This window comes from Raphanus sativus, chromosome 6 (assembly GCF_000801105.2).
Source record: "Raphanus sativus cultivar WK10039 chromosome 6, ASM80110v3, whole genome shotgun sequence".
NCBI lineage: Eukaryota > Viridiplantae > Streptophyta > Magnoliopsida > Brassicales > Brassicaceae > Raphanus > Raphanus sativus.
Window position 1 is genome coordinate 2,493,585 of NC_079516.1, and position 20,140 is coordinate 2,513,724.

A 20,140-nucleotide genomic window follows, 5' to 3' on the forward strand; every position below is an offset into this window, starting at 1 on the left:
AAAACATGTATAAAATATTTTTTTTAAGCTTGAACATCTCCAAAAACAATTTTCAAATTTTAAATTTGGAAGTTTTTAGTTTTGAATTCTTATACAATTATTTGTTTTACAAAATACAAAATATATTAATTAAAGTAAAGTAAAATATTATACAATACAATATTACAGTATACATTTAATTGAAATTATAATGTGAAAATATATTAAAAATATAAAATTATATGAAAACAAAATTATTATATCAACTAAGGAAGTACAAGATTTTAGCAACTGTAAATAGAAATAAAAAAGACTCATATATTATTTCGAAATGCATGTAATATGCTATTAAAGCATATTTTCTTATTAATTAATAATGTATTTTTTTATTATATATTTTATTGCTAAGTAAAAGTTTTATGATTTTTTTTTTGCTAATTTCTAAGAACAATAAAATACAAAACTCTTTAAAGTTAAATTTGAGGTTCTTCTTTCTGGAGAGAGAGACACACATTCAAACTTCAAATTTTGAAGTTTTGCCAACTTCGAAGGCTTCTCGTTTTGACACTATTTTTTATTTTTTTTGGTCGGCGGCTCATATAAGTCTAATCACTGAATGCGGATGAAGGAGGATCTTGTGAGAGGAAAAGATATGATAGAAGCTGAGTCAGAAACAAAGACTCTCGCTAGAACCGTCGCTCGACAGATTCTACTCGTCTCTGATTCTTCTTCTCACTCCAAAGCCACCGCTCTAACATATATTGCATCGGTAATTCATTACTAAAGTGTTGAACTTTTTTTTTTGTAGGTGAGTAATATCCCAAGAAACAACTTTTGAAATTTTGTTTTGATTAAAAGTTTATGTAATTGCAGATTAAGACAGGTAATGTTGAGGTTCTGTCTCAAGTTTCGTTTCTTCTTGTGGAAAAGATTTGGCCTTTACAAGTTCGCATCTATGCCTCTAAGATGCTACAGGTTCTTTGCTTATTTCACTTGTTATTTATTATCTTACTGTTTGGTAATGAAACAAACAAAAAAAAGGTCATGTCTTTTTGGTTAATTGAGATTATTAAAGCTCCATTGTTAATTTGCTTAATTGTGCAGTATTTGGTTAAACTGCGGTGGGATGAGTTATGCTCCGCTGAGCAGATGGATATTAGTAGTGCCTCCTTTGAACTCATGTCTGAGGTAGCTTCTGATCCATGTGAAGAATGTGAGATGAAAAGTGAAACTATCACTCTTGTTGCTGAGGTTAAGAGCTTGATTTGAATCTCTATTTTATGATTGGTTGATTATCAACTTACACAGAACTTCGTTTCCAGATGTTTGAAAAGGAAGATGTGGAGATGTGGCAGCAGTTGTTTCTCTCACTAGTTTCCCTCTCCTCCCAAGGCCCTTTACAGGTAAGATTGCTTAGTTCTATCATGGCAGGAGTTGTTTCATTATTGAATAATCTCTTCGAAAAATTAGGCAGAGTTGGCTTTGGGAGTGGTGAAGAGGCTTTCTGAACATCATATAGATCATATTAAGGAGGAGTTGGAAGGTAATTAAGAGTATATAGCCTAACTCTACTTCTCTCTCATTTGCTAACACATGTTTTTCCTTTCTCATCAGACAATAAGCATAGGCATCATCATCTGTTGCAGGGGCTTCCTGATATTTTGGTTTGGTTGCATGATGTAATGCTACTGCTACTACCTTTTTTGCTCTTATCAATTTTTATTTGTAGCATTAGTTTATTTTAATGAAGATAAAAACCTTTTAATGCAGCTTCTTGAGAAACACTTTGGGGAAGCAAGGAATGCAGAAGCGAGGGAGAAAGCTGAGCTGGCAAAGCAGCATTCAGATGCCGTCGTTGCTTGTTTGAACGCCATCAACTCACTCACAGAATGGGCTCCGGTTCCAGATTTTGCTGAATACAAAATTGTTGACCAGTTAATAAACTTACTCTTTGGCTTATACTCATATTAAGCTATATGACTGACATGTTTCTTACCTTTCACAGGTGTGCATCCTTACTTTCTTCTAGTGAGTTCTGCCGTCTTGCTTGTATGTTCTTCAAACTTATCTGCTCAAGGTATGCGATTCGGGCTGCTCATGAAAAATGCCAAAAAATTGTCCTCTTAGAACCATTGTGTATTGTCTGTTGTGGTGAATTTGCAGAGAAAGACCCACTGATGATGATGCTTCTGGTGCTGAATTTGATTCTACAATCATACGTATCTGTAAAATGATGGTCTCTCTAGGATCCACAAACTTCCAGTGCATCTTCTCAGATAGCAGTGCCATAGCTCTTTATCTGGAACAGGTACTACTAATCTGGATAACCATTGATATTGAACTGGTCTGACTTATTTCAAGATTTTGTCTTACTTTCTTTGTAGATGCTTGGTTTTTTCGAACACTATAAGTTTGATCTTCACTATGAGTCACTGTTCTTCTGGCTGGTAAGTGCCCACTGCCTTAGCTCTTAATCTTTCTTAGATACAAAGAAGTGGAAACTTAATGCTTCTCCTCTCTTTCTGGCTCTCACAGGGGTTGATGGATTATTTAACCTCAGACCTCAATTCTCCTAATTACCCACATAGAAAGGGAGCGGCAAGCGAGGTTTTCACGGGATCGGCAAGCGAGATTTTCAATAGTTTTAGACACCTAGATGGCAATAAAAAGGATCTTTTACTCCTTATAGACGATGAACTCGCCAGCAAGATTCTTGATGTTTCGTTCCAACGCTTGAATAAGAACGAGATTCCTGATGGAACAAACCTTTCACTTGAGCCATCAAAGTTTGAATATCAAGAGTTTTGCCAGTACCAGAAGAGGCTCGTATGTTCCTAAAAAAACTCAATACTTACGTCTCAGACAAAACTCTCTATTTATTTCCTTTTTGGTGCATGCAGATTGTGTTGATCAGACTCATCTCTTCTCACAAGCCAATCATTGGTACCACAAAACTCTCTTCAAGAACGGTCACCCTTATTAAGAACATATCGGTTTCTTCAGCGCCTGCTATCCACTACGCAGCTGCTTTGAAGGGCCTGAGTACTGCTCTGGAGAGTATTCTGCGTAGGCTTTTCCGTGATAGTTCCCAAGTTCATTCTCAACTCCACGTGATATTTGAGGGTAATGTTGTAAGTATAAAATTTTCATTTTCAACTTGTTGTCTGGACTCATCTTTGTCTGTTTTGAATGACACAGGCTTGTTTCAGGAGATCCTTAATGCAAGCTTCACTGAACCATTAATTATTTCAGCGCACGTTGAGTATCTAAACGCAATGGTTCCTATCATCAAGTCCTCTCCAGATGCGGTTGGGAGTGTTATCGACAAGATGTTTGCACTTCTCACCTCTCTTCCACCAGCATCTAAACGTGCAAGATTATACACCTGCTTATCTTTGACGCGTTTAGCCAAAGCTGCTGACAAAAGCTTTACTCCTCACCTGAAGGTATCTGCATTATCCCCCCAAAAAAGTTATTACAAGAAAAATGCTCTCTTAAGACCTTTTGTTTCCATGCAGGGTCTAGCTGATAAGATGACACGTATGCAAAGAGAAGGAGCTTTCCTCCCTGGTGAGCATAGCAGTCTTGTGGAAGCATTTTTTGCTATGACCTCTGCTTCAGGGTAACAATCTGCTCTTCATGATGAACTAATTTTTATTGCATTTGTTAAATTTAATAAATTGCTTCCTTTTTTTAAAACTTTGGTGCAAACAGAGCTCAGACGCAGCAAGACAATTTTGCTCTGTTACTAGAACCAGTGCGCGAACAATGGACTCAACCAGAGTGGCAAAACGAATACTTATCTACTCCCTCTTGTTTTATTCAGTTATGCTCCAACGCACCCTTGATGCAGTCTATTGTCAACACGGTCGCCGTCTTCAAGCAAGCTCTCACGGGATGCACTTTCAAGAAAAGGAAGTTGAACATGTCTGAGACGATTCATCCTCTGGCTTGTCACCTTTCTTGGATGCTTCCACCTCTCCTGAAGCTCTTTCGTGTTATCAACTCTCTGTCTTCTCCTGCTGCTTATCAAACTTTACCCACAAAACTCCAAACAGCAATGAAGATAGCAGAAGCCGAGTTACGTAGCGACAAAGGAAACCAAAGCCGTAAACTAACTAAAGCCTTGTTTACTTGCTCTAGTGGAGTGAACGCAAATGATATTCGAAACTGGCTGAGAGCTATTCGCGATACCGGGTGAGTGAGTGTGTACATTTGTTCTCCTTCAGGCCTTTTTAATTAATGTTAGTAGCTATGCATTATTGCAGGTACCGTGTATTGAATCTCTCTGTAGCCATGGGAGAGACGTTCTACACATCCATCGATGCTAACGAAGTTGCCGTGGCATTCACTGAGAATATATGTTGGATGGAGTTTAGACATATAAAGCTGCTTATCAACTCCTTTGTAGGCCCTCTTGTCATATCCTGTCCTGCAGATATGTGGGAGTCATTGCTTGAACCGCTTCTCAGTCCTTTACTGACGCACTGTCAGCGAGCTCTTGACTCCTCGTGGACTAGTCTTCTGCGCGAAGGCAGGGCCAATGTTCCAGATCTGCGCAGTTTTGAAGGTGGTGAGACGAAGCTCATACAACTGGAAAAACAGCTGCTCATAGATTTATCTCGGTCCACTTCGGATTTGCTCTCAAAGATCTCTGCTCCTGAGTTAAACACAGGGTTTCCTAGTTTGATGAAGCTCTCAGACCAACTTGTTCTTGGTGAAACGTCTCTACTCAAGGATTTTGATTCACTCAAATCCAACTCTTTGGTGAGGTATGTGCTTTGGTAAACTAACTTCTTGGTCCATACTCTTTTTGGATTAATAACTTTTTTTTTTCTTTCTTTCTTTTGCAGCTTGCTGTTGAGTTGCAGAGACTTGGCACACTCAGTAATGCAGTTTTCTTTACAAGCATGCACATGGAGAGATGGTATTACAACCTTCAACCTCCGTTGTTTTTTCATTAGCGTTATTCATCTAGCCATAACGACAAACAACGGAGAGCTCAGAGAGTTTGTGGCAAAAGATTTGTTTAACGCACTCATCATGAGCTTGACAATCGATGAGAATGTGAACAACAGTTCGGTTTTAGTTGGTTTGTGTAATGAAATATTCGTTTATCAATCCCAGAGACACCCAGCTCCACGGCAGGTCAGTTTTTTTTTTTTTTTTCATTTGATGAGTTCTTTAAATCTTTATCCTAAAATTTTTTAATCTTTGGATTATCTTCAGGTGTTGCTGTCACTCCCTTGTCTGACTCCTGATGATCTGCGTGATTATGAAAAGGCTTTGGCAGAAACTTCTGAACCCAAAAAACAGAAGCAGATTACAAGAAGCATGTTGTCATTAGCTCTTGGAATTAATATAAAAACTGATTAGAAAACTGTATATGTCAGATGGTGAGGGACTTTGAGTCCTCTATGTAGTATTATTTAGTTTACGCTTATGAAGTTGCAAAACTGATAAGATTGTTGTGATGATAATACAAATGCCTTACTCTTACCATGAGAACTACTTTCAAACATCACAATCCCGCCATTATTTGGGGAGTAACCTTCTGATTCCCGGAAACATCACATGCTGTGACATACACATCAGGTTTCACAATCTTCTTGTCTGTGCTGATTTAACATAAAGCAACCCCCACCTTAGATGGATTCTGTCTTGAAGACAACATAGAATACATGAGAAGCTGATTAATGTGAGAACCCATTGTTATAGATAATAACAAACAAACACACACACCTGCCACCTCTATCTGTAATATATATTGTTTGATAGGACCACTCAAGTAAACATCAGGCGAGTCCTTAAGCATACGCAACAGAGAAGCTTCTGTTTTGGAGGAGAGCCTGTTCAGTTAGTTTCTCTTTTGTACTCTGAGTCTAGCACACATGCCTTAGTAAAACAATCATTCATTAGCCGAGTCTTTTTGCTGTTAAATCATTTTAACGTACCATAAAACCAAGTGAATGGTTGGTTCCATGGTGTCTAGGTCCACATTTGATCCAAGGTATTGGAGTTGGAATCATTCCACACAGCTTGGATTTCAGCAATAAAGGTGGCAAACGACCAGAAAATGCTACTTGTAAGTAAAACAGAGTCATAAACCATACTACATTTTAACCCTTTTTTTTCTTTAGCTGAAATCAAACCGGGTTTTAAACTAATCTCTTGGTTTATGTCTGGTTTTCAGGTGGTTGCAGAGAATTGGCAATCAAAATAAATCAAATAAATAGAACCTAGATTAGTCTTCTAAGAGCTATCTTTGGACAAAGTTAGTCAACTTGGTATCTAAACTTAATAATATCAGTATTTTAATAAAAAATACTTATTTGATTAACAGCAAAAATATTAATAACGAAAATGAAACTACAATAAATAATAGAACCATATCTTAAGAAAATAATGTCAAACTGGGACCTAGCATACAGATAGGTCCAAAATTTCAATCGAGAAAATAAATGAAAACCATATTGATAATTTATTATTCGAAGACTTTTCTAATATTAATGCCAATATATATTTTTTATAATAAACAATCCTAAACTATTTTGGTAAAAAAAAAATAAACAATCCTAAACTATATAAATAAAAGTTCGGTAATTAGTTAACGTTTTAAAAATCACTCGACAGTGAAACAGAGTCTCCTTTTCCTCTGTTTCTGTCTTATTGACTCTTACTTTTGGATTGAGAAAGAGAGAGAGACAGGAACTTGAAGTCCGTAAGAAAATGAAAGACTTTACTTCCTGCTCCGGTGAAAATGGCGTTCAGGTTACAGATCCTTCCTCCTCGAACGCTGTAAAAGTTTCACAGAAGCTGGTCACATGTATCTACCGTTGCTGCATCAGAGGTAAGACTTGTTTGATCACAGTCACATGGACTAAGAATCTGATGGGTCAGTGTGTGACCGTGGAAGTCCATGATTCTTGCAACCGAAGTCTCTGTAAAGTCGAGATCAAGCCCTGGCTCTTCACTAAACGAAAAGGGTCCAAGAACCTAGAAGCGTATTCTTGTAACATAGATGTCTATTGGGATCTCTCCTCTGCTAAATTCGGATCCAGCCCTGAACCTTTAGGTGAGTTCTACGTAGGTGTTGTTGTGGATAAAGAGATGATCCTTCTTCTTGGTGATATGAAGAAGGAAGCTTTCAAAAAGACTACTGCACCGTGTTCATCTCTTAGTGCTGTGTTTATTGCCAAGAAAGAGCATGTTTTTGGTAAGAGAACGTTTGCAACAAAGGCTCAGTTCTCAGGTGATGACAAAACACACGATCTTGTGATTGTGTGTGATACAAGTGTCACTGATCCTTGCCTTATTGTTTGTGTTGATGGGAAGACGTTGATGGAGGTGAAGCGGCTTCGTTGGAAGTTCCGTGGGAATGATACGATAGTTGTGAATAGGGTCTCTGTGGAAGTTCTCTGGGATGTTTATAGTTGGTTCTTTGGGGTAACATCATCACCAGGGAGTGCTGTGTTTATGTTCAGGACTTGCCAAGCTGTTGAGAAGACCTTATCTTCCACGCAGGTCCCAAAGAGCTTGAAACCTCAGAGTTTTGGGTTTACATTGTTTCTGTACGCTTGGAGGAACGAGTAGTGGAGAAGTTTTGAGAAGATTAAAAAAAATGAACTGTTGATTCTTGTTTATTTATATGTCATATGATCAGTTTCATATGTTAGACTATGTACATTAGACTTGTAAAGACTTGTTCAAACTCAATTGCTTTGGACCTTTGGTCCTATTATCAATGAATTGTCCAGATACTCTGTTTTGTTCATTAGGTGCATAGTGTTCAGATACTTCTTTGGCTTATGGTCTTTCTATTCTGCTGCTCATTTATTGACATTTATCCGATTACAATGGCTTGAGTTGAAGCTAGTGGTTACTAAGTTACCCTAATGATTATTATCAAACATGTGCTTTGCATCCTCCTAGCAATATTGTACTACTGCCCATAAAGATAGTCTCTACTATTCTTGCTGCATCTTAGCTGTTTTGATTCAATGTATTAAGCATTTGCATCCTCCTCAAAGATATATATCATGGCCTGTGTTTTGTTTCTTGATACCTTTTCAGACTTAGGTATACAGAACTTCTGTTAAGTCTGTTGTACTTGACTGCAATCCTTGACTTTGAAGAGTCTTTTGCATAGTGTTATGATTATATATCCCACCAAAAAGTGTACAACGTTGCACTCTTGCTTGAGAAAACATCAAAGTTCACTTGGATTGTCAAGTCTCTTTTAGAGCAAGCCAAAGTTACTTTAGTCTTTATACTGCCAATTCAAACTTTTAGATTTGGATACATCGATGGGGTGGAGGGACCCTGACCAGAAAAACTGCCGACAGTCTTAAAGAGAAACTATGAAACTGCTTGCCGTTTGGTTTGATCTCTTTTTGGCTCCTTTTTGTCTGTGAAGAATCTTGAAAAGTTTTAGTGAGAAAAGAGAGAGACATAGATGTGTCCTTCATAATTGCTTCCCATTGCTTCAACATTTATTTTCTTTTGGGTCTTTGTGGAATCATCACATGTTTGCCTCTTTGCCTCTCTGTCTAGTCCTGTAATAATAATGCCATGACAAATGCTATAGCATCAGTTTCCTAGACCTTGCCAGTTGGACCCTACTCTGCTTAAATGACCGGAACTCTGTTTGGATAACTTTCTTGGTTTTGTTTTTTTTTTGCTGTTGACTAAGTTTTGATATTTGTCGCAAGTAATACTGTATTGAAAACAATGTTGTAACAAATGTGTCAACATACTACATGGCATTTTTATTTATGATTTTTAGTGAGAACAACTAAAATGACCTGATTAGTAATGACTAGTGTATGTTAACTGAGATAATTTTCTATTAGTGATTATCTAACTCTCAAACTTTGAGAAAAATCGTTTTGCATAAATTATCCAAAACTCGCAAGTTCATACTAAAAAAGTCATCAATACACCAAAAAGAAGCTGGGGAATCAAACGAGTGTGAAGAGAGGACAAAACAATAAAGATACTAAAAAGTTTTAGATGAAAAAACGATCTCTCAGTTTTGACATTTCTTCAAAAACCCTCTCTTAAGCTCCAATAATCTCAGTTGGTTCCTCGACAATCTCATCAGCCGGCCTGTCTACCTTCACACCGACATCCTCTGCTGTGTAGTCTCCGTGAACCTACACAGAGATAAAGGAACCACAAGCATTAATTATATAATCTTTGATGATATGATTCATCTCAAAAATCAAGACAAGAAGTGTTGTTAAGAGTAGTTTCTATTCACCTCCATGAGCTTTCCAAGGTCGAATTTGGGAGCCTTGAGGATCTTGACTTTGCGGATGAAGACATTCTGAAGAGGGTAGATGCCCTGAGTTGCCTTCTCAATATCCTTTCCGATAGATTCTGGAATAAACTTGGCAACAAGCTCCTTGAGGTCACAAGAGGAGGCTTCCTTGATCATGATCTCCCTCATCTTGCTGCGGATCTGAGCAACGCCACACAAACAAAAGATCAAAGATAAGGAAAACTATAAGAATTTGATACCAGTTTCAGTATGGATACAAAACCTGACGGATCTGGCTGGATTGAGCGTAGCAAGTTCTCTTGACTTGGTTAGCACGTCTCTTGGTGAAGGCGATGCAGAATAGCCTGAGGGTGTAGTTATCGGTGGTCTTAACATCGACATGAGACTCGATCAAAGTCTGCCACTTTTTAACCAAGGACCTGAGCTTGTCGGTTGTGAAGTCCATACCCTAAGGGTTGAAAAACAAAGGAAGTAAGAAAAAAAAACAAGAAAGAGATAATGCTGGGAATCAATGTTTTTTTTTTAATAAAGTGTGCCTTACCCAGAACTGGGTCAAGATGTTCCTTCCCTGGACATCTTCGGCTCTGAGACGGATCTTCCTGTAAGCTTGGTCCTCATCCTTGTTGAGATCAGCAAGGGAAACCTCGAAAACTCTGTGTTTCAGACCCTCTGATGCAATCTGGTGTGTTTTGAAAAAAGAAATACAAATAACAAGGATCAATCAGTGAGCATACCATACACTACAACATCACTAAACTCCCAAAGCTATGATTTTGCAATTACTACAGAACAAGACATAAGATAAAAACATTTGTCTCAATCAAATCTAAGAACCAATAATTCCGAGAAATCGCACCTAAAGCAATCAACGAGCTTGTAAGAGAAGAGACAAAGCTAAAGTGATTACCTTGGTACCCTGAGTTCTGGAAACAAGTGTCTTTCCGACATTTCTCTGAGTGAAGAGAGAGGGAGCCTTGATATCATACCAATCCTTCTTGGAGAAAGGATCAACACTGCCCATCATCATTTCAATTACAAAACAACAAATCAATTAAACAAGACTCAAATTAACTCAAAGAGCTCCAAAGATTGATAATACTTACATCTTCTTCTTGCCTCCCTTTCTTCCCTTAGAGATCCGCTTGTTCTTCCTGCATTACAGGAAAACTATTATATCAGTAAATAACACTTTGGAGATACGGATGAGCAAGGTAGAAACGGGAGAGTGTATGATTACCCGACGGCCATGGTTGAGGATACTGGGTGGACGATGCACAGAGAAGAAACTAAGAAGATATAAACCTACTGCTACGGCGCTTTAGGGTTTTGAGTTTTGATGTGGACAAAAACGTTTGGGCTTTAAACATGCTATTAGTTGAAAAGCCCATATATATATTTATTTGCATACATCGGCCCACTTTGGTGTCCAATCTATGTTCTGTCTTAACTCCTCTTAAACCAATGTTTTGCCTTGAAACAAAACAGAAAGCTTTATACAAGAACTTGTATTTGATTAACTTGTGGGTTTGTTCCCAAAAAAAAAAAAAGTGAATCGTAGCTCTTATTATTTCTAAGACTATATACTAAGATTGATGTCAAAAAAAACAAAAGAAGAGAAGACTATATACTTGTAAAGAGCAGGATTGTTTTCAGTCTTATGCTTTGCTCTTACAGGTCACAGCTTGTAATGAAAAAAACGGTGATTAAGCTTTAGAGATTCTATGAAACAAACTCGGTGACTCTTTTTATAGAGCTTAAAGAATGATGCTTAATGTGTTTGAATGTTTGTTCCTTATATTTACTTTTAAAGTTTACAAAATGGATTTAAAAGATAGCAACGTTTTTGACCATCCCCATAGTCAATCAACTAAAAGAGGAAGAAGAACAAGACGCAGAACATAAAACTCAATTTTGGTAAAATATTACAGAGTAAAAACTTTTTGAAAAACTCTCTCACTTGCTCATAACTTCAACACCATTCTTGCCGGCGATAATCACACTCGTAGCCATACCAAGAAACAAACCATGCTCCACCACTCCCTCCAACTTCCCAATCTCCCTCCCCGCCGCGAACCCGTCCTTCAACGGCTCCTTAAAATACAGATCAATTATATAATTACTATTATCCGTAACATAAGCCTCCCCATCTCCACCAACTCTCAGCTTCGCATCACAACCAAACTCCTTAAACAAATCCCTCAACCTGATCAAATTAAACTTCCAACAGAACTGAACAACCTCCACGGGCATCGCTAATCCACTCCCTCCCAGCCCCTTCACAAGCTTCGTATCATCCGCCACGACTATAAACTTCTCCGCAACTGCTTCCACCATCTTCTCTCTTAAGAGCGCGCCTCCTCGTCCCTTGACGAGATCTAAATTCGGATCCACCTCGTCGGCTCCGTCGATGGCGAGGTCGATTCTGGGGTGCGTGTCGAGCGCCACGAGGGGGATCCCTAGGGATCGGGCCTGCTCCTCCGTTCGTTTTGATGTAGGGATGCCGACGATGTCGTGGAGTTGGCCGGAGGCGAGGAGTTTTCCGATCTGGTCGACGGCGAATGCTGCGGTGGATCCGGTTCCGAGGCCGAGCACCATCCCCGGTTTGATGGCTTCCACCGCTTTCTCCGCCGCGAGTTTCTTCAGATCGTCTTGCGAGAGCGCGACGGATTGGGCCTTGACGGAGAAGGAGACGGAGGTTCTAGGGGAAGATGTTTTGCGTAGGGTGAGAGGAGGAGTACGTAGAGTAAGGTGGTGAGAGGATGAGACGAAGGATAAGGAAGCCATTGGAGAGAGAGAGAGAGAGGTTTGGGTTTGACTTTTGAGTGGAAGAGGAAGGTCAGTGCAGTTTTTATAGTTGGTACGGGGGTATAATTGGAAATACAGGATTTTAAGCTAATAACCGGCTAACTCAACCAGAGGGTTATGATGCGGCGTCGTTTTAGTTTTGTTTTTTTACTTTCTAAAGAACAGATATAAAAGCTTTTTATTTCCGTCGAACGAAGTCTAATTATATTCTTCCACTTTCTAAAGATCTTCAGAGAAAAAAAAAATCACGATGTCGGCCGAATCAGCCAGCGAGATTCCGAAAGGACAGGTGAAATTAATCGTAGAATAGTTAGGGTTTCTGTCTGTTGAGATTTTAGAGTCTTAGGTTGTTTGTGATGTATTTAATCTTATGGAAGTTTTGATTGGTTGTGTTTTGATTTTTTGTTTTTTGTTTTGTCAGGTTGATCTGTTAGATTTCATGGACTGGTCTGGTGTTCAATGCCTCAACCAAAGCTCAACTCACTCTTTGCCCAACGCTCTCAAGCAGGTAGTTTATTATTAACTAGTTCTCTGTCTCTATTACCAACTTTTTTTTTTGTTCGCGTGAATACTTGTATAAGATGATTTGAGTTAGAAACCGAGTTTTGTATAAATAAAATAAAACTATTATAGTTTTGACATTGTTTGATCTTTGCTGCTGTTTTTTTTTATGAGCATGAGATTGATTTAGTTGTTGGTTTTGGTGTAGGGGTATAGAGAAGATGCAGGTTTGAACTTAGAGAGTGATGCTGATGAGCAACTCCTAATCTATATTCCTTTCAACCAAGTTATCAAACTACATTCCTTTGCTATCAAAGGCCCTGAAGACGATGGTAAATGCTTTTTAATATTATTGAATGTGATATAGGTTATTGTGATTTTAGTCCTGCCTTGTTGTTGTTAACTGTGTCGTTGAGATTAAACTTTTGACTTTTCAGGTCCTAAAACAGTGAAGTTTTTCTCAAACAAAGAGCACATGTGCTTCAGGTAATGTGAATGTTATCTTATCGTTATCAAACTCGATGATTTTCAAGTTTATTAACTTAAAACTCTTTAATACAGCAATGTCAATGATTTTCCTCCAAGTGACACCGCTGAACTAACTGAAGAAAACCTCAAGGTAATAAAGACATTTTTGAAATCTAACTTTATTCATATAGTGAATGATCTATCTATTTTGATTGAGACCTTTCTGTTCAAATCCATTTGCAGGGAAAACCAGTGGTCCTTAAATATGTAAAGTTTCAGAACGTTCGTAGGTAAAGGCTTTTTTTTTATCATGTTCTTTGTTTTATAATACTTACTCAGCAAAATCACAAGGTCGAAGTAACCTAACCTGTTTTATGTATATGTAATTCAAAGCTTGACGATCTTCATTGAAGACAACCAATCAGGTTCTGAGGTCACAAAGGTCCAGAAGATCGCTCTCTACGGTTCAACGTAAGTCTCTCAAAAAAAAACTTTTGTTTACTACCTGAAGAGACTGTTCAGCTTAGGCGCTTAGCTCTTTCTATACCTTTACTTACAGGGTGGAGACTACTGATATGAAGGGTTTGAAAAAGATTGAAGATCACTGAGCAAACCAAAAGGGGTTATAATGATAATATGATTGTTTTCACTTTGGTTTCTAGTCTTCTGTTACTGGTTTCTTTTCTTCTTCACTTACTTTTTCAAGTTTTTTTAAAAAATTGGAATGGACTTAAAACTTTCCATTGTCTATTGTTACCAGTGCGAAACGAATTCTAAGCTGAATAAACATTATTTCCAGTTACATATATTTTCACGTTAAATAAATAGGTCAGAGACTTAACCTAGTGACTGCTCTTGGCATGTTAAGGAGGCGATGTACTAAGTGAAACTACAATCGATGAGTTGGGCATTACTATTTGAGATCATCTCCTCAATGTCTCACCAAATACAAAAAAAATCTTTAATCAACGGCCCATGTAGGCACTAAGGGAGTGAAAAACGACCACTGTTAAGGGGCCTTAACCTTAAGGCGATCAGGCCTGATCGAAGGCCATATTCATTATCCATATTCATTCAGGCATTTTTTTTTCCATTCAGGCATTTTAGTAGGAACACTACACACGTCTGAATTTGTAATGTTATTGGACAGTGAAACACAAGACATGATTTTCAATGGCCCCAGCCAACACGAGGGTGCGTCTCTGTCTTTATAGAGTCCCATTTATTTCCTCGACCTCACATTTATAGAGGGGATGTATACAAGGGATAAATAAACAGTAGCGGTCTTTGTTGATTCGATTTTTCTTATTATATTGTTTATATACAAATATTATATTCTGGTAATGTAGATCGAGATGAATTCGTTGTCAACTTGACATACAATTTATTAGGTCAGATTCTTCCATCGTAATCATACATGGGCATGATGATGTTTAGCAATAAATGATGTTGATTGTTGGACGATCATTGATATTATAACTTTATAATTTGCAAGTGAGACATTTATTTTTTTATTTACGCTAATATTATTGTGCTCGTTCGTAAAATGTTGATTATTTCTACGGGTTCATGCATAGAATAGATGCTCTATAATCACATTGCTTTTAATTTGCTATGTCGTACAACGCTCCACTTAATACACCGTCGAGTTACTCATTTTTAATACATCATTATATATATATTAATCCCAACTTTATATTATATATATACTAATCAACGATCAAAGGAATGTTAATTAACCGCTATTTTCTTTTGAGTTTACACAATCCATAATTTGACAAACAAGACAGGCACATGTGAGAAGTATAGTACGAAAACGCTATGGCAGACAAGACTTTCGTTTATTTTACATTTAAGTTTTATATATTTCAATCATTTTTTATATCTAAATAAGTAAAATTTAATGAAAATATTTATCAAACACTGTAAAATAACGAATCCTACAATCAATTGAAAACCTTTGGGAATGGCGGGTCCTACAAGAAGGACACCGAATCCATTGAATCAAAACACATGTTTGAAGCTGACAGCTTTCTATTTATATCCTATATGTGGGTCCCATATCGTCTTAGCTGTCATTTTGTTCCATTTTAGTTAATTTCCGACAGAACACTCTTTTGTTAATATTATTGGTTTTATTTTCTTCTGTATTGTAGTTAGAGCTAATTGGGTCAAAAACATAGGAAAGTCAGTTAATTAGTAAAATAGATACTCCCTCCGTTTTCACATTAAATGTCGTTCTGGAAAAAAATTTTCGTTTCAAAATAAGTGTCGTTTTAGAATTTCAATACAAAATTTATTAATAAGATTCTTCAGTCTATTTTTCTATTGGTTGAAATGTGGTTAGATGTATATGTAATTGTGTTTTTATCTTGGAAATATATAAAATCACATGTTTTATTAATATGTGTACATAAGTTTAGAACGATAAATAAAACGAAATGGAAGGAGTATTAACGTAGATGAAATTCTATACAGCCGTAGTCCTGAAAATTTAAAACTGTTTGATTAAAGTACTAAAACCCATGTTGACCAAAAGTACTAAAAACCAGAGAAATACAATTTCTAGTAGTGATAAAAAGCTAAAATTAACTCGTATTTAACGTTGAATACATAATAATTCTATTACTTGTTTTTTCTTTTGATGGATATATACGGGAGTTTAGTTTCAAAAAAAAAGATATATACGGGACAAGGAAAAACTGTGCCAACATGGCCTTTGCCGACTAGCTTGGCCGCAATTATTCTGAGAAAAATGACGCCACTCGTGACACCATCTTCTCCCGACAACTACCTTGAAGGTCCAACCAATCCCAGCATTTACGTGGCAGCATCACAACCGTTCAAAACATAATCATTAGCTTGATAATTTCGATATATATTTTATACCACACACGATCCAATATGTATCCCCTCGTAGTTTCAACACATTTCATAATCTTCTCTCTCCCTTCAAACGTTTTAGTTCCAAAAAGAACTAAAACCCTAGAAGCAGAACAATCTTTAGTCTCCAATTCGTTTTCTGGTTACCTAATATAGTACGTGTTGCTAATCCTTATTAAGTAAGATGATTAACTTTGAGGCAACGGAGCTGAGGTTAGGGCTGCCGGGTGAGAATCACGGAGGAGCCATGACTGTGAAGAATAATGGGAAAAGAGGATTTTCTGAGACTGTTGATCTCAAGTTGAACCTTTCATCGACGGCTGTGGATTCAGTTTCCGAAGTTGATTTAGAGAATATGAAGGAGAAGGTCTTAAAACCACCGGCCAAGTAAGAAACTAATTTTAATCTATATTTCTATTTATGTTAATTTACTTTATATATATTGGCGACTCTTTACTTATATGGGTTGAGATAATTAGATTATTTGTGGATAGACTCTGTAAAATTAGATGATACGATCCGGTCATGGTTTAGCTAGAGATGGAAACATAGGCTTTAACACACGCTGAATGAGTAAGCTAATTAGAGTAACATTATGCCAGAAAAAAAGCTCATATGGTTGTGATTTTTCATCTCTTTTCTTTAGTTTTGCTCCATGTTTTCAATAGCTTTGCGAAGGTTTATTTATATTTGATTTGTAAATAACCTTCCCTAGCTAGGATGTGAGTGCATGTTTAGGTTTTTGGTCGGGAAGAATTAAGAAAAATACAAAACATAAGGAATCTTTACTTTATATACTTGAGAAAAAGATAAAAAGTTAAACTGATACTGACGACTAGATCCACCTAGCATCTAACACGTGTGAAGCAACTATATAAAACACATTGATTAATATAACTGAAATTAACAATTTACTAAAATTGTGGAATTTCAGGGCACAAGTTGTGGGATGGCCGCCGGTACGATCTTTCCGGAAGAACGTGATGTCATGCCAAAAGCCAACCACCGGAGATACCATCCAAGCAGAGGAAAAGACTTCCGGAAGCAGCGGAGTTACCTCCTCTGCCTCCGCTTGTGCTACCGCAGCTTACGTGAAGGTTAGCATGGACGGTGCACCGTACCTAAGAAAAATTGATTTGAAACTCTACAAAACTTACCAAGATCTCTCCGACGCCTTAAGCAAAATGTTCAGCTCTTTTACCATAGGTAAATACTATTTAAAACACAATCCCCTATAAAATGTCTTCAATTCTTTATTTAATACTATATTGTAAACTTTCTTTACAGGCAATTATGGACCACAGGGAATGAAAGATTTTATGAATGAGAGTAAATTAATCGATATTTTGAACGGATCAGATTACGTTCCAACTTATGAAGATAAAGATGGAGACTGGATGCTTGTAGGAGATGTACCATGGGAGTGAGTATTAATTAATTTATATTTACATAATTTATTAATTTATGTTGCAGCTATAGACAAATATTAATTACGTTTTGTTTGGGCTATTTTTAGGATGTTTGTTGATTCATGCAAACGCATAAGAATTATGAAGGGGTCAGAAGCAAAAGGACTTGGTTAGTATTCTTAATCCAAAATTTACTATATATACCATAAGATGTGCATTTTTGTTTGTTAATCTAGTTTCTATTGATTGCAGCTCCAAGGGCTTTAGAAAAATGCAAGAACAGAAGCTGAGTGATTGCCCCAAAAAGGCAACAAAGACCGGTTAGATCCGGTTGGATATCTCAAACAGAGAAAAGCCAAACCGGCTCGAGTTACCGTTCCGAGCAGAGAGTTTGCGTATAAAATAATATTTTGATGAACTACATTTTTAAATTTAACCCTTTTTTGTTATGTATCATCTTATATAATACATATATAAATATGTATATTTTATTAGGTTGCATCTATATATTTCCGTTTTTGGACAACTTTTGTTTTTGTGCATTATTGTATTGTCTATATGGTATATAAACCCTAAGACATCGAATGTGTTACATTTACGTGATACTAAGACATCATATACCCTAGTGTATTTCATTATTTGTTTTTTTTCTGCAATATATGCTTTATTTCATTCTGGCCATTTTTATTTATCTTTCTACTGTATATGTTTATTTATTTTAATAAGTTAGATCGTTAAATGACATGAAAAAGTTAATGATCGTAAAAAAAAAAAGTTTCTCCAATTTTTTCGTGTGTATAATTTTGGCTACTACACAGTTAGTGTTTACATATCTTGGATCATCCACCCATACATTTTTATAACAATCAATACAGTAAATTATACGTTGATCTTAAGATTTATTTTTAATTAGTTAATTTCCAAATGAGTACTTAGTTTCTACATTCACCTAATTAATTTATAGTATCATTACAAATACGTAGAGTAAACACTAACAAATAACCCATTTTCAGTCATATCAATGTTCTTGAATACTGTATTACATTTTACTCTAATTTTTGGGTATGTCTTCGTTGAAACATTTATGAAAAAACATTAAATAGATCAAGGTAATGTGTGACAGTGGAACGGGCCAGAGCATGTGGACAATGTAGACTTGTTGGGGAACAATATTTGCAATGAATTACAAAATAAAATTAACAATGTCTTTAATATATGCATGCTCCATTATTTGATGCTTTACGCTGTCATCCATAATCAATTGTCTCAAACAAACAATAGGGTGATGACAACGATGATAGTATTTGTTTAAATCTATTCATGTCATTTCTTGATAAATTTGGTCTTACTATTGATTAATACACCAAAAACATGCATTAACTTGTTTGTAAATTTATAACCTTAAACCAAATCCAAGCACAAACAAAACTTCGTTCCTGAAGTTTTTAGTACATTTAAGTAAAAAAAAATAGACAACTGCTTAAGGAAGAGACCAAATCACCAAGGTAAGAAGCAAATAAAAACTTCACACAGATACTAAAATAGACACATCTCTTGAACATCTTATGATTTGTCTGTAATCTTGTCCTTGCCATGAAACTTCCTTCCGGCATCTACAGCTTCTCTGTAGACAAAGAGAGAAAAAACACACACACATAAGTTATAAACTGATACAAAACCGTTAAAAAGTCAAAACATCATATAAATGGTTTTCAAAACAACCTGAAAGCATCAATGAGCTCTTTGCTTTCAGGGCTAGCAACACTCCCTCGTAAAAAGCATTGGCTGCCTCATCAAACCGCTGCAAGATTCATTTGATATAACTCAGTGAAACTATACTGTCTCAACGTTCAAAAAACTAAAGGCTTTTTTTTTTATTTACTGTAGCAAACGAAGAGCAGCGCCTTCTCTGAAACAAGCTTTAGGCCAATCAGGTTTTAGTTCTCTGCATGCTTTCGCATCAGATAAGGCATGCTCAGCTTGTCCTAATCGCAACCAGCAGATGCTTCGGTTTGAGAACAAAGTATGATCCGTAGGGTCAAAATCAATAGCCTTGGTTTCAAAGAAAAAAAACGCCACAAAAATCACATAAAATTGCACTTAAAATAAAGGACTCAGAAAAGTGGTTCTGATAATATACTTGTGTGTAGGCGTCAATGGCCATCTGGTAATCCTTTCTGTGGAAAGCGTCTTGTCTCTTCTTTAGCTTCTGCTGCTTTAGCCTTTGCTTCTGGAGAGACCTCAGGAAGGTTGTCTTTCTTGATCCCACTCTCTCCAGATTTGTCCTCCTCTTGTTCTTTGTTTGATTCCGTGTGAGCGAGAACTCCATCTACTGACCAATCTGAAACAGATTCAAGTTTTGTTGTCAAGGGGAAGAGAGTCTCAACAATCTTTCTTGTTCTCTTAAAGCTGCAACTTCTAATGGCCTGTTGCCTTCCTCGTCTTTCTGATTAGGATCAGCTCCAGCTTTAAGTAAACAGTTGATTAACTCAAGATCTCCAATATCAGCAGCAATGTGCAACGGAGTTGCACCACCAGCAAACACATTAGCTTTGGCACCTGCCTGTAATTAACAATATGAGATGTATAACAACCGAAACTAGACAACACTACGAGTTAGGAACATCTCAAACCTTGACCAAGAGCTCTAAGCAAGTAACAGAACCAGCTGCCACTGCAGATAACAGTGGTGTGACATTATCTTCAGTCTCAGCGTTAGGCTGCAAAAGTCATTAAAACCAAACAAACTTTAAGGTTTCATTGACCAATACGGTTTAGATGGAAACTAAAACTAAAGATATACACATAAGTT

General features: G+C 36.8%; 6 protein-coding genes and 1 pseudogene across 6 annotated transcripts; 4 read left to right on the forward strand and 3 right to left on the reverse strand.

The window, feature by feature from the left end:
- Positions 1–461: 461 nt before the first annotated feature.
- Positions 462–5,478, forward strand: LOC108807386 (protein HASTY 1). The gene is made up of 18 exons (XM_018579667.2): positions 462–748; positions 853–954; positions 1,084–1,230; positions 1,302–1,382; positions 1,450–1,522; positions 1,594–1,658; positions 1,750–1,913; positions 1,985–2,056; positions 2,143–2,287; positions 2,364–2,426; positions 2,515–2,805; positions 2,880–3,102; positions 3,178–3,425; positions 3,498–3,601; positions 3,694–4,176; positions 4,248–4,751; positions 4,833–5,127; positions 5,209–5,478. The coding sequence occupies exons 1-18, from the start codon at positions 596–598 to the stop codon at positions 5,353–5,355; spliced, it is 3,360 nt and encodes a 1,119-aa protein (XP_018435169.1). The 5' UTR covers positions 462–595; the 3' UTR covers positions 5,356–5,478.
- A 1,133-nt stretch (positions 5,479–6,611) lies between these two features.
- LOC108810439 (uncharacterized) lies at positions 6,612–7,695 on the forward strand. Its single transcript, XM_018582549.2, has one exon. It carries the CDS (start codon positions 6,709–6,711, stop codon positions 7,570–7,572), a length of 864 nt encoding a protein of 287 aa, XP_018438051.1. The 5' UTR covers positions 6,612–6,708; the 3' UTR covers positions 7,573–7,695.
- A 1,156-nt stretch (positions 7,696–8,851) lies between these two features.
- Positions 8,852–10,602, reverse strand: LOC108811943 (40S ribosomal protein S3a). The gene is made up of 7 exons (XM_018584063.2): positions 10,500–10,602; positions 10,366–10,413; positions 10,170–10,275; positions 9,804–9,941; positions 9,525–9,710; positions 9,242–9,442; positions 8,852–9,134 (listed from the first exon to the last, which is right to left on the reverse strand). The coding sequence occupies exons 1-7, from the start codon at positions 10,508–10,510 to the stop codon at positions 9,039–9,041; spliced, it is 786 nt and encodes a 261-aa protein (XP_018439565.1). The 5' UTR covers positions 10,511–10,602; the 3' UTR covers positions 8,852–9,038.
- A 434-nt stretch (positions 10,603–11,036) lies between these two features.
- On the reverse strand, positions 11,037–12,101 carry LOC108811941 (probable ribose-5-phosphate isomerase 3, chloroplastic). The gene has a single exon (XM_056990001.1). It carries the CDS (start codon positions 12,044–12,046, stop codon positions 11,216–11,218), a length of 831 nt encoding a protein of 276 aa, XP_056845981.1. The 5' UTR covers positions 12,047–12,101; the 3' UTR covers positions 11,037–11,215.
- A 100-nt stretch (positions 12,102–12,201) lies between these two features.
- On the forward strand, positions 12,202–13,838 carry LOC130497087 (PITH domain-containing protein At3g04780-like). The gene is made up of 8 exons (XM_056990002.1): positions 12,202–12,356; positions 12,489–12,575; positions 12,777–12,900; positions 13,006–13,054; positions 13,130–13,187; positions 13,280–13,326; positions 13,430–13,507; positions 13,596–13,838. The coding sequence occupies exons 1-8, from the start codon at positions 12,318–12,320 to the stop codon at positions 13,642–13,644; spliced, it is 531 nt and encodes a 176-aa protein (XP_056845982.1). The 5' UTR covers positions 12,202–12,317; the 3' UTR covers positions 13,645–13,838.
- A 2,096-nt stretch (positions 13,839–15,934) lies between these two features.
- LOC130495447 (auxin-responsive protein IAA16-like) lies at positions 15,935–18,000 on the forward strand. The gene is made up of 5 exons (XM_056986826.1): positions 15,935–16,306; positions 16,854–17,125; positions 17,207–17,342; positions 17,436–17,497; positions 17,581–18,000. Exons 1-5 carry the CDS (start codon positions 16,104–16,106, stop codon positions 17,616–17,618), a joined length of 711 nt encoding a protein of 236 aa, XP_056842806.1. The 5' UTR covers positions 15,935–16,103; the 3' UTR covers positions 17,619–18,000.
- An 891-nt stretch (positions 18,001–18,891) lies between these two features.
- Positions 18,892–20,135, reverse strand: LOC130496878 (small glutamine-rich tetratricopeptide repeat-containing protein 2-like; annotated as a pseudogene).
- Between the last annotated feature and the right edge of the window lie 5 nt (positions 20,136–20,140).